The sequence below is a fragment of the Mauremys reevesii genome, linkage group 1 (assembly GCF_016161935.1).
Source record: "Mauremys reevesii isolate NIE-2019 linkage group 1, ASM1616193v1, whole genome shotgun sequence".
NCBI classification, from domain to species: domain Eukaryota; kingdom Metazoa; phylum Chordata; order Testudines; family Geoemydidae; genus Mauremys; species Mauremys reevesii.
In genome coordinates this window covers 62926685-62943447 of record NC_052623.1, presented here as the reverse complement: position 1 = coordinate 62943447, position 16763 = coordinate 62926685, and the positions used below count along the sequence as shown (strand labels likewise).

The 16763-nt window shown below is 43.2% G+C and overlaps 1 protein-coding gene across 6 annotated transcripts in view; it reads left to right on the top strand.

Moving 5' to 3' along the window:
- The window catches only part of RB1 (RB transcriptional corepressor 1), a 176360-nt gene that overhangs the window by 30824 nt on the left and 128773 nt on the right, over positions 1-16763 (top strand). For all 6 annotated transcript variants that reach the window (XM_039519842.1, XM_039519843.1, XM_039519844.1 and 3 more), the window contains 2 exons: positions 595-705; positions 15735-15883. In XM_039519842.1, the coding sequence (XP_039375776.1) occupies positions 595-705; positions 15735-15883 (260 nt within the window). The remainder of the gene's footprint in view (positions 1-594; positions 706-15734; positions 15884-16763) is intronic.

Sequence of the window (16763 nt, the reverse complement as noted above, 5' to 3'; positions counted from 1 at the left end):
GGATAACTGTTAAACTGTATACACCGTGTACTGTTAATTTTTCAAGTGCTGATAATTCTTCTACTTCTATAACATGTAAGTATATCATCTATCACAAAGACTGTTTGGACAGCCTGACTAACCTGAGCTTGGAATATAACAATTGCTGTGCTTTTAACTCACTGTATAAATGAAGAGAAATTATGTATTTTTTGTAAAACCAAATTTAAGTAGTAATTGGAGAACAGAAAAGGGGGAAAAATTACATAAATGGAAAATAGTGATGCATGAAGGCGAAGTAGTTGTCTACGGTGTCATTCTTGAGTAAAAAGTGTGTGTAGTGATGTGCTGGAAAATAAGAACTTCATTCACAGTTTAAGGAAAAAAATATGAATTAGCGATGTGTGTTCTTTCCAGAGTGATAAATTCTTACAAATCATGCATGGCTAAATACATCAAACTTCAGACATGCTCACATCCTAGGTGGTGATTTCTAGAATCCATTAACTGTGGTTTTGAGGTGAAACAACTAAATATTCCTTCTGTCAGGAATAATTTTATTTTAAACTCCAAGCATTGACTCAGTCATCCTTTTTTTTTTTTTTACATTTTCAGGGAAAGTATTGCAGATGGAAGATGACTTGGTGATCTCTTTCCAGTTACTGTTATGTGTCCTTGATTATTTTATCAAACTATCACCACCGGCAATGCTCAAAGAGCCATACAGTAAGGATTTTAATCTTGTGTTCAGAAGCTTAAAGTTCATAAAGAAGTCAACTTCAGTCTCCTTAGGGCCTTCAACAGTGCCCACACTGAATGCAGTAAATCTTCTGTTCTATCTTAACTTACTTCACAATTATGTTAAAAATAAATGTTTAAATTTTGAGTTATTGAATGAAACAGAATATGGCAATATATTTAAAGTATTAAGTCTTTCATTATTACGATCCCTGCCCTCTTTACTGCCTCCCCACCCCCACAGGAATATTGTAATGGCTTGGTAGTATATCAGCAATACTGCTACCGAATATACAAGGGACTTGAGAAAATGGATTGAAAAGCATTATTTAAATTTTGATTGGGATGTTACATAAGTGAAAGAAAGGTGGACGATGACATGAATTTACAGAGCTTTCTTGATGTATAGTAATGTGATGGCATCACCTCACTGCAGAATTTTCAACTATGGTCCAGTCTAAGAGTATAGGGGACAGAATATGCAGCCATGAGAGGAGAAGGAAAGAGGGGTGGCTAGATGGAGTAAACGGTGGTTGGAAATTCGTAACTCAGAATGACAAGGTGTATACAGAATGTTGCTATATAGGTACTGTTGTTGTTCTTTGAGTGATGGTCCCAATTGTAGTCCACTGAGGATTTGTGTGTGTGCACCATGCATCTGTAGCTGGAGAATTTGAAAGTAGTAGTGTCCATTGGTCTGTGCATGTGCCCTTGGCTTTACCTCATGGTTTCGTCTGAGGTGATGGTGCGATGGACCAGTTGCATCTCCAGTTCCTTCTCACCACATTGCATCCAGGTGCAGTCCTTCCCCAGCCTTACCCGAGAAGGCTGGGCTGTCCACTTCCGGAAGCACCTCATGGAAGTTGCCATGAGACCTCATTCTGACCTAGGCTGGGCAGCTCCCCCGTACATTGACCTAAGAGAGAGCTAGGAGTGTGCATCCAGCTACAGAGTCTGAGTCTGGCACCCGCAGACCACCCCTGTGGACCCCACGTTGGGGCCTAGTCGGGAGGTAAGGAAGCATGCACATAAGGATGGCAGTAAGTTTTCCCCCAAACCTAAGAGAGAGGACACTCCTTCCATGAATTCCAGTCATGGGGAGGGAGCGTGCTCTAAAACACAAGAAGAGACAGCACAAGCTGACTGACATCTGCCAATATCAGGTACTGAACTGCATATCCTGTCAGTATCAGCGCCCCATAGATTGCGAGAACTGTCGGCTCTGGGGAAACCACCGCTCTGGTTCCTGGTGAAGAGAGTACCCTTAATACCAGGGAGGTCAGGAGAAGTACCAGCACCCCAAGAAGTATTTGTTCTAGGAAAGCTGAGGTCTCCACGCCTTCTGAAGCCTTCTACTTTTAGGGAGACTATCTCCCACTCATGACATACCACAGCTGAGGGACCCTATGCTTCGATGGTCTATATGTTTCCACCAGCTCCAACGGTACTGCTGATGGAACAGGTGTCCAAGTCTTCATCTTCGGAAGAGTAAGATGGGGGCAGGGACTGTCCATCCATTACCGCCACTACAAATATCCAAAGAGCCTTCTATATTGTGGCAATATCCCTCCGTTCCAGCTGCCACAGAGCCACTGGTTCCCTGTACCATGGGGCCCACCATAACATCCTCCAGCTCCATCATGCTGGCCTGGATCTCCTGTGTAGAGTGGCAGGAGAGCTTCACATCCCTCTGGAGGAGATTCAAGGCACTCAGCATAAGCTGCTGGACATCTTTCATGCATCAGCACTGGGTAGAGTTACTCTGCCAATTAACTATGTCACCCTCGAGCCAGCTAGACCGGTTTGGCATACACCAGCCACAATATGCCTACCCTCAAGGGGGTATGTACCAGTTAAGGGATTTGAGTTTTCTTTTCTTGTACCCCCTCCCATCCTCAATTCACTTGTGGTCTAGGTAGCAAGGGAACAGTCTAAATAATAGTGCCCATGCTCCATTTAATCCAATAAGGAGGGCAAGTGGTTGGACGTTTTGGCTCACAAGGTCTTCTCCTCAGCCAGCCTTCAATTCAGGATTTTGAATTATCAGGTATTACTTTCCAAATACAATTTTCTGAATTACAGCAAACTAGAGGACTTTGCTGCAAAATTGCCGCAGCAAGACAGGACCCTCTTCTAGGCAATAGAGGAAGGGGAAACTGGTAGCAAGGACATCCCTTCAATCAGCTGTGGATGTGGCAGATACTTCATCGCGCACTGTGGCTTCAGGCATAGTCATGTGGAGGGAATTATGGCTCCGTTCCTCTGGTTTCCTCAGGGAATTGCAAAATACCACTGCAAACCTGCCTTTCAATTAATCCCATCTTTTTAACCAGAAAATGGATGATTCCACGCCCTCAAAGATTAGAAAGCTACACTTCGTATCTTGAGTGTTTACACACCTGCTCCCAAGCATAAATTCTACTGTCCACCGCTCACACAATGTTACAGGGCCTCCAGTTTTTCCATCAGAGGCTGTACAAATCACCACAGAAGTGTCAAAAGACTCAGAGATATTGTTCTCCGGGTCCACCTTCATGATCTTCTTCCTACTAGATGCAATTCCCACAGAAAAGATCTTTCTGAGGAACTCTAGAGCAGGGGTTCTCAACCTTTTTCTTTCTTGTCTCCCCTTCCCCCCCCCTCCATCTGCCCAACATGCTTTAAAAAATCCATGGCCTACTTGTGCTACAACAACAGTTTTTCTGCATATAAAAGCCAGGTCCAGCGTTAGGGGGGTAGCAAGCAGAGCAATTGCCAAGGGCCTCGTGCCACAGGGAGCCCTGCAAAGTTAATTTGCTCAGGCTTTGGCTTCAGCCCCGGGTGGCAAGGCTTGGAGCCCTGGACTTCAGCTCCAGGTGGTGTGGCTTAGGCTTTCTGCCCTGGGCCCCAGTAAGTCTAATGGTGGCCCTGTATGGCTGACCCCCTGAAACCTGTTCGTGGCCCCCCTAGTGGGCCCCAGACCTCTGGTTGAGAACCACTACTTTAGAGAGCCTCGCTTACTGCCATAGAACCATCCCACTCCTTTCAGGGGTCATCTAGCACTCTTTCTATCAGATTGGAGTGCAATAACAATGGACAAATAAGTGCAAAATGTTATCCACATGGCTATACGATCGAGTTCATCATGCTATCTCATCCACAGCCTCTCCCCCATCCCTCCTCGGGGATCACTCTCATGACAACATCCTCACCCTACAGGTGAATTCCTTACTACAAAGAGGAGCTATATAATGCGTTCCTCTGGAATACCAAGGGATGGGGTTCCTATTCAACTTCCTAATACCCCAAAAGAAAGGCAGATGGAGACCTATTCTTTACCTGTACCTTCACAATCGCGTCATCCTCATGCCCAAGTTTCGTATGGTCAAGTTAGCAGCGATCCATCCCATCATTAGAAAAAGGCGTGTGGTTAACAGCTCTCAGTATGCAAGATGCCCACTTTCACATAGACTTTCATGCAGCCCACGGACAGTACCTGAGGTTCATGGTCCGCTCACACCATTTTCAGTACAGGGTCCTTACATGAGGCCTCACCACTGCTCCCAGGGTCTTCACCAAGGTTTTCTCAGTCATGGTGGCATACCTCAGGCATTATGGGATCCTTGTGTACCCTTAGCTTGACAATTGGCTCCTGGCAGCACGATGCAGATGCTAAGCCCAAGTTTCAACCTCCATGTAGCTCAGCCTCCTTTCCTCCCTTGGAGTCAGCATCAATGCTGAAAAATCAACCTGGGACCAAAGAACCCCTAGACCAGTGGTCCCCAACCTTTTTTGTCTGGCAGGCACCAGACAATGAGCATCCACTGAAATGCTGCTGACAAGCGGCAACGTCAATAGGCATTGCCACCAACAAGCAGCGTCATCCAGAGGCATTGCCGCCGAAATCAGCGGCATTTCGGCAGCGATGCCTCTGGAAGACGCTGCTTCTCAGTGGCATTTCGGCGGATGCTTGTCCACTGGCCAGTACTTGGGTGCATTTAGACGCCCCGCGGGCGCCAGGGTGCCTGCAGGCACTGCGTTGGGGACCCCTTCCCTAGACTTTACAGGGGCCTACGTTAACTCAGTCACAGCATGAGCCTGCCTACCAACGGACAGGTTCCAGACTCTGCATGAGCTCTCAGCCCATGTTGTCAACAATTCTGTCCCAGCCAGGACCTATCTATCCCTCCTTGGCCACGTGGCTTTGTGCACATACATCATTGCCTTCGCTTGCCTCTACCTTCACTGGTTCCAGATGTGGCTCCAGAAGATTTACTCACCCATGCATCGTGCCATCGACCTCATGTCCTACCCTGGGTACTCTCTTCCCTCCACTGGTGGACAGACCCATGATAGGTTTGCATAGGGATTCCCTTTCTCCCCTCTTCCCTGGACAAGACGATCATCACCAACTCATCCCTCGTAGGTTGAGGAGCGCATATGGGCAATCACATGATACAGGGAACATGGACTCCGTGGGAATCCAGGATGCACATCAACAGTCTGGAACTCAGGGCTATAAGGAAGGCATGCCAAGTATTTCTCCCGTTCATCCATTCCCATTTTGTTCTTACGTTGGACAACACTGCTGGTGTTTACTACGGCAACTGTGTACAGACACAGTCAACCTCTGGAATTGGTGCATCACCCACTAGATTCTCTTATCTGCAGTCTATCTCCCGGGGACACAGTGTGATTGCAGACTTGCTAAGCAGACATTTTGTGATCGACCATGAGTGGGAACTCCATGACACTTTGGTATGTGACATCTTTGACCAATGCGGGACTCTGACCAGAGACCTTTTTGCCTCCCCCCATCGTCAACAAATGCAAGCACATACTGCTGCAGGGACGGAGGGTGTCTTGATCTCCCTTTTCAGGGTGGTGCTCTCATACTCCCCTGGTCAGACCAGATCAACTATGCCTTACCTCTTCCGCTCCTGCCATGAGTACACCACAAGATCAGATGAGACAGAGTAACAGTCATCCTGATCACCCCTTGCTGGCCCAGACAATTCTGGCTTCCTAGCCTCCTCCGCATGACTGCCCATCCCCCAGTTTCCATCCCTACTTTCCCCAATCTACTGACGCAGCACAAGATCAGACATCCCAATTCACAAGTGCTTCTCAGAGCATTGTATTTGTCTGAACAGCTTCTCTAGAACAGGCATGTTCATCAGAGGTGCAAAACATCCTCTCTAGCAGCAAGAAAGAGTCCACTAGACATTGTTACCAGGCCAAGTGGAAACACTTTGCCTCCTGGGCTCAACAAAAGGGGCTTTCCCCAGAAGTGATGGGAATTCCCCTTCTTCTGGACGACTTCCTGTCCTTGAGGACATTGGGTCTCACTCTCAACTCTCTCAAGGTCCACTAAGCAGCAGATAGCATTGTCCATCCCCTGTGGAAGAAAATTCCGTCTTTCCACTTCAGTTGACTGCTAGGTTTTGGAAAGGCCTCATTAGACTCTCCCCACCTGTCATTCTCCAGTGGGACCTCAGCCTAATGTAATCACCTTCAAACTGCTGACATTGTGCTCTGTCTCCCTCCTTTTCATGAAAGTCATTTTCCTTTTTGCTATCACTTTGGTAAGAAGGGTTGGTGAATTTGAGATCATGATGGTGGACCCTCCTTTCACGACTTTCCATAAAGATTCTCTTCCTGCACCTGCATTCCAAATTTCGGCCAAAGGTCATCTCCTAGTTTTGTGTTAATCAATCCATTCACTTACTTGCTTTCTTTCTGAAGCCTCACTCCTCGGAAAAGGAATGGCAACTCCACTCCCTCGATGTCCATCGGTCCTTGGTCTTGTCTTCTGCAGGTGGAAGGCCAATCAGGAAATCCCCCCCACCCTCCCCCAACTGTCATAATAGCTGAAAGAGTTAAAGGGCAGGCAATCACACAGAGAATCTCCAAGTGGATTTCGGGGTTCATTACACTCTGTTATCAGACCTGCTGGGGATGCAAGCCCATTTCACAAGAGCCCAGGCTTTGACTCCTTCCGTGATGTGCCACTCCGGGACATATATAGAGCAGCCGCTTGGAGTTCAGTTCACACCTTTTGCTATGCATTGCGCCTTGGTGCAGGACTCAGTGGTGGATGCCTCCTTTGGTGTGGCTGTCCTCTGTTCAACCATTCCATCTTCATCCTCGCAACCTCCTTTGACTTAGGTAGTGCTTGTTAATCACACTCAGTGGAATACAATAGGTAACATCACATGAAGAACAACAGGATGTTATTTACCTGTAATTGGAGGTTCTTTGAGATGTGTGTTCCCTTTCAGTATTCCACTTCCTACCCTCCTCCTCCTCTGCTATGGATCTGTTGGATATGTGGTGGAGATGTAACTGGAGATGCAGTCGGTCCTCCCCACCCTTTATTACCTCTGACAAAACCATGAGGCAAGCCAAGGGTGCATGTGCGGACCAACGGACACTACTGCTTTCATATTCTTTGGCTCTGGACATGTGGGCATGCATAAACCCTCAGTGGAATACAGATAGAGACTGCACATCTCGAAGAACTTCCAGTTACAGGTAAGTAACCTCCTCTTTCCCTGCTTTGACTTTGAGCTGACTTAAGTCTAACTCTTACATTAGTAAATGTTCATTCCTGTTGAAAATCATAAACTTCTCTAAACAGTAACTTTTACTATGTACTCCTTGTACATTTAAAACTTGGGGAATGTTGCTAAGAACACTAAAAGTGGTGTCACAAATAAGTCTAGTAACTTTGGATAGTACTTCATTTTTATGTTGGGTATCTTCCACCAGGGGAATATATTTTAATGATATATTGAACAAGGAAAAAAGCTGGAGTTAATTGGGTTTTTCCTTTAACAGGATTGGGGAAGGATATCATCAGTAATGTCCTTGGCTTTTTTGTCTTGATCCATAACTCATATGGATGACCTGAATTTATCTGATTATTCATTGATGAATAGCTTCAAATGGATAGATTATTGGTGGTCGTGTTGTTGCCCCTACTCCATTTGAATTTTAATGACAAAAAAATACTATTTCTCTCCCTTTTTATTCTAAAATGAGGACAATTTTAAAATCCATGTAAATAACTACTGGAGAAAGAATAGCCTTGGGGTTAAGATATAGCCCCCCAAAGCTGATAGGAATTTAAATTAATCTTTTGTAAAGTGTACTGCTGTAGGATAGACACTATACAGAGTACTGCCAAGCTCAAACATTCATAAATCCTGAGTCTGGCCCAAAAAATCGAGATAAAAAACAAACAAAAAAAACCCCTGCGTTCTATGCTGCCTTTAAAAGCAGCAAGGAATCCTGTGGCACCTTATAGACTAACAGACGTTTTGCAGCATGAGCTTTCGTGGGTGAATGCTGCCTTTGAATCTTAAAGGTTCACATTTTCTGTTTTTTTATGCAACTATGAGAACTAGAAACTTGTTTTAATATGAAAGGTGAGATTCTGATATCACCTGACTCCAGAAGATGGAGCTTTAAGAAAAATAGTGAGTTGACAATATGCAAGGTATTACATTAATATTCCAGATGAGTGCCAGCCACAGTTTGCACAGGCACAACTTAAGCTCCCTCACAAATCTGGCAGAGCTTCTCAATTCTCAGTAACACACTGTGGTATTCAAGTCCTGGTGACAGTGGAAAGGCTTTAAATGTGTTAAATTATTATATGAATAAAACAAAAGGGGACTAAAATGAGACTACCAAAGTAGAACAGCTGGGCAAAAACTTTGAACAGTTATTAATCACCAAACTGACAATTACCAATCTAGAATACCAATTTAAAATGTAAAATTTTATATTTTATTTTTTAATTTATAGTATAATAGTTTATACATTGATATAATGCAACATATAATTATAAAAGATAATTCAGTAAAGAGTAAATTAAACTACTTTGACCTTTAGAAAAAACGTGGTTTTGACCTTAATGAAACAAAAATCTAAAATTTTCTTCTGTGGAAAATTTCAAGTCCAGGTTTTTTTGTTCCAAATTGTGTAAAACAAATAAAATTAAATAAATTAAATTTTCCATTGAATGGAAATTCCAGGTGGTTTTTCGAGTGTTTTCTGCATATTCCCACTCTTGGGGTACGCTGAAGGCTTTAGTATGTGATCCACAATTGGAGGTTGAACCTATGATTATGTCAAAGATAGCCTTCTCCCAGCAAAGTTGTTATGCATGAGGTAATGCCAGATTCCCACTCTATCCTTCAGGGGAATATACCACCAGCTTGGGGAACTTGGCAGGACTGGCCTATGCCTCCTTGGATGTCTTCTTCTCCTTCCCCTTACCAGTCTAGAATGTTGAATTCTCCGGTGCCAGAGCATCTTCCAACACAATCTGTGGATATGAGTTACAGAATGCCTCCTCTCCCCACCCCCATTATAACAGGACATATTCTTAGAAGAGGATTACCAGGAGGGACCTCCACAGAATGACTTTCAGCAATATGTCACAGCGATACAGAGTGGCTCATCTTCTGATGACATCAGGGTAGCAACAGCATCTTCTCCCTCTGAGGATGCAGTTCAGTTTCATGAATCGGTTGATTGGATGGCATCAACTTAAAAATTGTCATCAGTAGCTTTGGAGAAGAACTCGCATCCATCTTTTTTCATATTCTGGGGTCTACTGCCAATGCTAAATTCTCCTTGCCTGTATTAGAATGGCTGTGGCAACTGCAAAATTCTTTGATCCAAATCATCTTTGTGTCATCCAGTCTCTAAAAAGGCAAATTGTCTGATCCCACAGGATGGGTTTTATTTTCATGTGTACCCTCAGCCAAACGCATTATAGCAGCAACACAGCAAAAGTCTGGACCAGCTTTTCAACTTTCCACCCCCATAGATAAAGAAGGAGAAAAAATGGATTCTCTGGGCAGAAAATCATTTTCTTCCTTCTCCTTAAACATGTGCATAGCTAGCTACTAAACAGTTATGGATAGATAATCAGTTTGCTATGGGAGACAATGTCTGTCTTTACTAAACATTTTATCAGAAGAGCAAAAGAAATTAATATCAGACCTTGATAAAGAGGGCCAAAACGTGGCCAAGCATGCTCTTAAGCATCATCAGATGTTCCTGCTACTGCCTCAAGATTATTGGCATCTGCAATAGCTCTGCAAAGACATATTTGGTTATGTTTATCTTCTCTCCCATTGAATACCAGATTTTAAATAGAAGACATACACTTTGAAGGGGATGATTTACTTAATGCAAAAATGGAGAAGACACGGGGAAAACTGAAAGATGTGATCCACAGCAAGATCTTTAAGGAGGCAGAATTCCTATAGGAGGAGGATGTAAACACCTGTGTTCAGGAATCAGAGCCAATATCCCATCTTCATCTTTCTCTTATAATCAGAGAAGATAACCTTACATCACATGAAGGCAGACTATTTTAAATATAAAAAAATTTGTAAGAACTTGTATAGAAATGCAAGAAGTCTAAATACTGGTATCTGAAGTTGAGTGCCTGGTATTAAATGAGGATATTGATATAATAGGCATCACAGAAATCTGGTGCTATGTTGATAATCCATGAGACATAGTAATACCAGGGTACAAAATATGTAGGAATGACAGAGTAGGTCGCACTGGTGTGGGAGTGGTACTATACGTGAAAGAGAGCCTAGTCAAATATAAATAAAATCTTAAATGAATCACACTGTATCATAGAATCTCCATGGGTAGAAATTCCATGTTTCATTAATAAGAATACAGCAGTAGGATTATGCTACCGACCACTTGACTAGGATGGCGATAGCAATTGTGAAATTCTCAGGGAGAAGTGAAATGTTCCCAGTCAACATGAGGATAGTTGAAATAACATAAGAACGACCATACTGGGTCAGACCAAAGGTCCATTTAGCCTAGTATCCTGTCTTCCATCAGTGGCCAATGCCAGGTGCCCCAGAGGGAATGAACAGAACAGGTAATCATCAAGTGATCCATCCCCTGTGCCCATTCCCAGCTTCTGGCAAACAGAGGCTAGGGACACCATCCCTGCCCATCCTGGCTAATGGCCATTGATGGACCTATCTTCCATGAATTTATCTAGTTTTTTTGAACCCTGTTTATTATCTTGGCCTTCACAATGTCTTCTGGCATGGAGTTCCACAGATTGACTGTTCATTGTGTGAAGAAATACTTCCTTTTGTTTGTTTTAAATTTGTTGCCTATTAATTTCATTTGGTAACCCCTATTTCTTGTGTTATGAGAAGGAGTAAATAACACTTCGTTATTTACTTTTCCCACACCAGTCATGATTTTATAGACCTCAGTCATATCCCCCTTAGTCATCTGTTTTCCAAGCTGAAAAATCCCAATCGTATTAATCTCTCCTCATACGGATGCTGTTCCATACCTCTAATAATTTGTTTCCCTTTTCTAAACCTTTTCCAATTCCAATATATCTTTTTTGAGATGGGTCGACCATATCTGCATGCAGTATTCAAGTTGTGGGCGTACCATGGATTTATAGAGAGGCATTCTGATATTTTCTGTCGTCTTATCTATCCCTTTCTTAATGATTCCCAACATTCTGTTCGCTTTTTTGACTGCTGCTGCACATTGAGTGGATGTTTTCAGAGACTGTCCATGATGACTCCCAAGATCTTTTTTGAGTGGTAACAGCCAATTTAGACCCCATCATTTTGTATGCATAGTTGGGATTATGTTTTCCAATGTGCATTAGTTGGCATTTATCAACACTGAATTTCATCTCCCATTTTATTACCCAGTCACCCAATTTTGTGAGATTCTTTTGTAGCTCTTCTCAGTCTGCTTTGGATTTAACCATCTTGAGTAGTTTTGTATCATCTGCAAATTTTGCCACCACACTGTTTACCCCTTTTTCCAGATGATTTACGAATATACTGAATAGGACTGGTCCCGGAACAGACCCCTGGGGGACACCACTATTAACCTCTCTCTCTTCTGGCCATTTATTCCTATCCTTGGTTTTGTATATTCTAACAATAATCTCAAATTATTATTGTGTTTTCTGTGTTTGTAGCCAGGACTGGATGCAGTGATGAAATTTTTAGACACCACTAATGACTGCTTCATGGATCAGATAGCCCTGGAACCCTCAAGGAGAGAGGCAATTCTTGACTTAGTCCTTAGTGGCACACAGGATCTGGTCCAAGAGGTGAATATAGCTGAACCTCTTGGTAATAGTGATCATAATGTAAATACCAAAGAAACCCAATACAGTAGTATTTAACTTCAAAAAGGTGAAGTACACAAAAATGAGGAGGCTAGTTAAATGGAAATTAAAAGGAGCAGCCAAATGCCTACAAGCTATATGGAAACTATTTAAAAACACCATAATAGAGGACCTAACTAAATGTATATCCCTAATAATTAATAAAAAAAACAGCAAGAGGACCAAAAAAATGCCACTATGGCTAACTAGAGTGAAAGAGGTGGTTAGAGACAAAAAGACATCTTTTTAAAACTGGACCTCAAATCCTAGTGAGGAAAATAAAAAGGAGCATAAACTATGGCAAATCAAGTGTAAGTATCATTAGGCAGGCCTTTATATAAATCTATGGTACACCCCCACCTTTAATATTGTGTGCCATTCTGGTTGCTCCCTCTCAAAAAAGGTATATTAGCATTGAAAAAGGTACAGAGAAGGGCAACAAAAATGCTTAAGGGTATGGAACAGCTTCCATATGGGGAGAAATTAAAAATACTGGGTCTTTTCAGCTTAGAAAAGAGATGAATAAGTGGGGAATATAATAGAGGTCTATAAAATGATGAATAGGGTGGAGAAAGTGAATAAGGAAATGTTGTTTACTTCTTCATATAACACAATAACCAAGGGTCACCCATTGAAATGAATAGGCAGCACGTTTAAAACAACCAAAAGAAAGTACTATTTCACACAACACATAGTCAACATGTGGAACTTGTTGCCAGGGGTTGTTGTGAAGGCTAAAACTATAACTGGGCTCAAAAAAGAATGAGGTAAGTTCATGGAAGATAGGTCCATCAGTGGTTATTAGCCAAGATGGTCATGGACGCAAGGCCATGCTGTGGGTGTCCCAAAACCTCTGATTGCTTGAAGCTGGGACTGGATAACAGGGAACGGATCTCTTACTAATTGCCATGTTCTGTTAATTCCTTCTGAAGCATCTGGCATTGGTCACTGGTGGAAGACAGGATACTGAGCTAGATGGACCATTGATCTCACCCTGTATGGCTGTTCTTAACAGTATTCTAAACAGCAAATATCTTTGCAGACACAAGACAGGTCAAAGAATTCCTCAGTCACATCTTCCTAACTGAATGTCAGCCTACAGGTTTGACATGTTAGTCAACAACTTCAAACCAATCTTGGAAGATCCCATCTGTGGTTTTGGAGACTGTCCAAGTTTTACAGTGCATGGAAACTAATAGGGTATTACAGATGGGTTTTAGATACAGTAAAGAGAGGCTATATATCAAAGTCAAAGCCCTTCCTCCATGCAACTCCCATATCCCCTTCCCTTTTCAGGAGGTGCTTTAACAAAGGGAGTACAGGCTCATCTGAGTGCTATAGAACAAGTACCTCTGAACTCCAGAAACAAAGGGTTGTACTCCTGTTACTTTCTAATCCCCAATGGTTTCAGAGCTCTAAACAGATGAATCAGGCAACTTCAGAATGCTGTCTCTGGCGTTAATCAATTACTCTAGATAAGTTTGCTGCTCTTGACCTCAAAGGGGCATATTTCCATATCTCTATAAGGATATCCCACTGCAAATATCTACCTTTTGGCCTTGATTCAGACCACTTCAATACAGAGTCTTGCCTTTTGGCCTCTCCGCTGCATCCTGAGTTTTTACCAAATGTCTGGCTCCAGTAGCATCTCATCTGAGGAAGCAAGGGTTTTTATCTTCTCTTACTTAGACAATTGACTACTGAAGGGCCCGTCCAAAGAAGAATTAGAAGACGCTATTGAGGTGACTTGCTCTCATTTCAAAATCTTGTGTCTTTATAAACCAGGAGAAGTCCCTTTTTCAGTCAGTCTTCAACTCTGTGAAAGAAAAGCTTTTTTTCTTGAGAGGTGTAAATGGGTCGGGACTCACCCTGCGGCGCCTCCTGCTGGTGACTCTGGGAATTAGCTCTTTCCAGTGGAGCACCCCCTCTTGGTGGTGTCCTGTCCATCATTCTGTCCTCTGTTGTCTTTGGACCCGCGTTGCTGCGTGCTCGGCGGCGTCCTCTTCGAGGCCACTGCCCTCCGGCAGTGCCCCTTAGTCCATCTACACCCCCTTCTGGGGGTCGGTGATAAGCAGTCCCACACCCCAGTCACTATGTCCAACCGCCCTCTGAGTCCAATCCCTCTTGTCAGGGATCTGGCGTAGCAATATGGTCACTCCCTATGGCTAATGGCTGGGTGCACTGCAAGGAGTGAAGCGGGGGACCCAGGCCCGCCCTCTACTCTGGGTCCCGGCCCAGGGACCCTCTGGTGTCAGCCTCGCTGTCCTTCTCTCCCCTTCCGCTGTCTGTTTTCCTGGGCCGCTTCCCCTACGGCCCCTTGCACCGCTAGGACCTTCCCTTCAGGGCCTGCAGCCTGGCAGGCTACAGGTTCAAGCTCCCTAGCCTCCCCGAGCCTGGCCAGCACTGTGCTGTCCATGGTGCTAGTCTCCTCCCTTGGGGACTGACCTTCCCCTGTCAAAGGCCTGGGACAGACTGCCTGCTCCTGCTCTGGGCAGGCTTTATATACCTCTGAACCTGGTCCTGATTGGCTCACAATAAGCCCCTCTCTGATTGGCTTACAATAAGCCCTGTCTGCGCAGGCGCCCTGGCCTGCTGCAGCCCATTCTCACAGGGAGTGGGGCAGTCCGCCCCACTACAAGAGGTTTTTGAAAATAACCATTTTCATACAGATGCTGGGGCTACAGCCCTTTCAGATGTATTTTCTGATGTTATTGGGCCTCATGGCCTCTACAAAATACGTAATTCTATGTACCAGGCTCAGAATGAGGCAGCAGCAAAAATGGCTTAAAATAGAGTACCGAATGATATTCAGCTTTCTGTAATGTGGTGGTTACATCCACAGAACATTCTTGGAGAATTGAGGGTGATCCATCTGGCTCTCAAGGTATTTCTTTCGCACATAAGTAATACTGTTAATCAGGTGGCCTGGCACAAATTAAGTACTGGATCTTGATCCAGATCCGAAGTTCATTTTGACAGAGAGTACTTCAGTCATTATTCAATTAAGACTCTGCTTTCTCCTGCCTTTATTGATGTACTGCTTGTCAAACTATGCCAAGAGTAGAAATATGCAGAGGACACTGAAAGAACAAATGAAGGTTGGTTACTTGTAACTGGAGTTCTCTGAGATGCACTCTGCATATTCACACACCCTGCCTGTCTTTTCTGCTCCTTCTGAGTCCTAATTCTGTATTTACTTGGTATTGCACTTTAGAAGTTGGAAGGAACTGAGGTGACCATGCCATGCCCCTTGAGTCTGCATGAATGTTGCCGGTGGGAGGAGACAGGGAGGGGTGAGCCACTCCCTAACAGGCACCGCAACTAAAAGGTACCACTGTCTTGCTACACCCAGTGAGTGCATTCCAAGAGTGTGAATATGCAAAGTCCATCTCGAAGAACTCAGGTTACAAATAAGTAACCTTCTTTGTGGAGCTTTGGGGAAGTGTAGTCTTCACTTGTGGCCTAACTCTGGATGTTATAGGAGACTAATGCTTACTCATCGTTTGCAAAATAATTTGGAAGCTGTGGATGAGAAGTACTTAGTAGTGTTAAATTCCATACATAAGTAGCTTTAAACACATGATGTCCATAAGACTTATACAGACAGTCTCATTAGTTTTCTGTTCATGTGATTTTGTATGATGAATTTCCCCTTTCTTGGCATATAAATCATAAGTGTGCTTCCTGTTCTACTGTATAGCATATGTAGACTCTCTTAAAACCACATCGCCCTCTTTTGTGGCTTAAATGTAAAGGTCAGAAGTATTCTTTGCTTTTTAGTTACAGCTTGTTCATGTGTTTTAAATCCTGTGGTAATGCTGACTGTCTTTTACAGAATCTCATGTGAGTGCAATGTCTATTAATGGCTCAACTCGAGCTCCAAGGCGAGGTCAGAACAGGAGTACACGTACATCAAGACAAACTGACACAGATACAAAAGTTATTGAAGTCCTTTGTAAAGAATATGGTTGTAACTTAGATGAGGTAAGATTTGTGCTTTTTGAAAAATTCACTATATTGGATCTTGGTGTAACGTCCATCAAGCAAGGCGATATCCAAACATATGATTAAAACTTGATATTATTTGTTGAGGCAGTAGTAAACAATTTTTTTAATTTTTTTTTACCTGATCATCAGTCTGCTTAAATCCAGTGGTTGGTAGTGTTATCCCTTTCTCAATATTTCATCCTCTGTTTAAACATATCTCACTTTTGCTATTAGAGTGCATGCAGTTGCCTTTTGATATGGGAGACTAAACTGTGAAATAAAGCATCTAACTTAGGTTTTTCTTCAAGTATTCGACATGTGGATTCTACTCATGGTGTGCCCCAGTGCAGCCGCTTGCAATGTTTTCATTAGTAGTTTTCAGTAAGGGTTGTGTTCTCCTTCCCTAGGGTATAACAAGCTCAACAACCCCAACTGCCATTCAATTTCTTCAGACCACCCTAAGCCTAGCAAATGGAACAACATTGATGTCCTATTTATAGTTACTTGTTAGGATAGTTTAATACTGAGTTATTGTGGCTTTAGTGTTTACTAGTGTGTGTTGCCTATAATTAAAAAAAATATATATATTTTTTGTTCCCAGTCAATTAATAGGTGTTTAGTCACATGAACAGTTGAACCCCCAGGCTTCTAAATTATGTGGGGGTGGGGGAGGGGCTATTTCCCCAACAGATGCTCATGACAGGTATCTTTACTGCCCAGGAGAAGAGCATGTTGTTAAGTATGTGATCTTCAAATTTATTGAGACACTTATGCCCAAATAAATATATTAATCTTTAAGGTGCCACCGGACTCCTCGTTGTTTTTGTGGATACAGACTAATGCGGCTACCCCTCAGAGATTACACATTTTCCTTCAT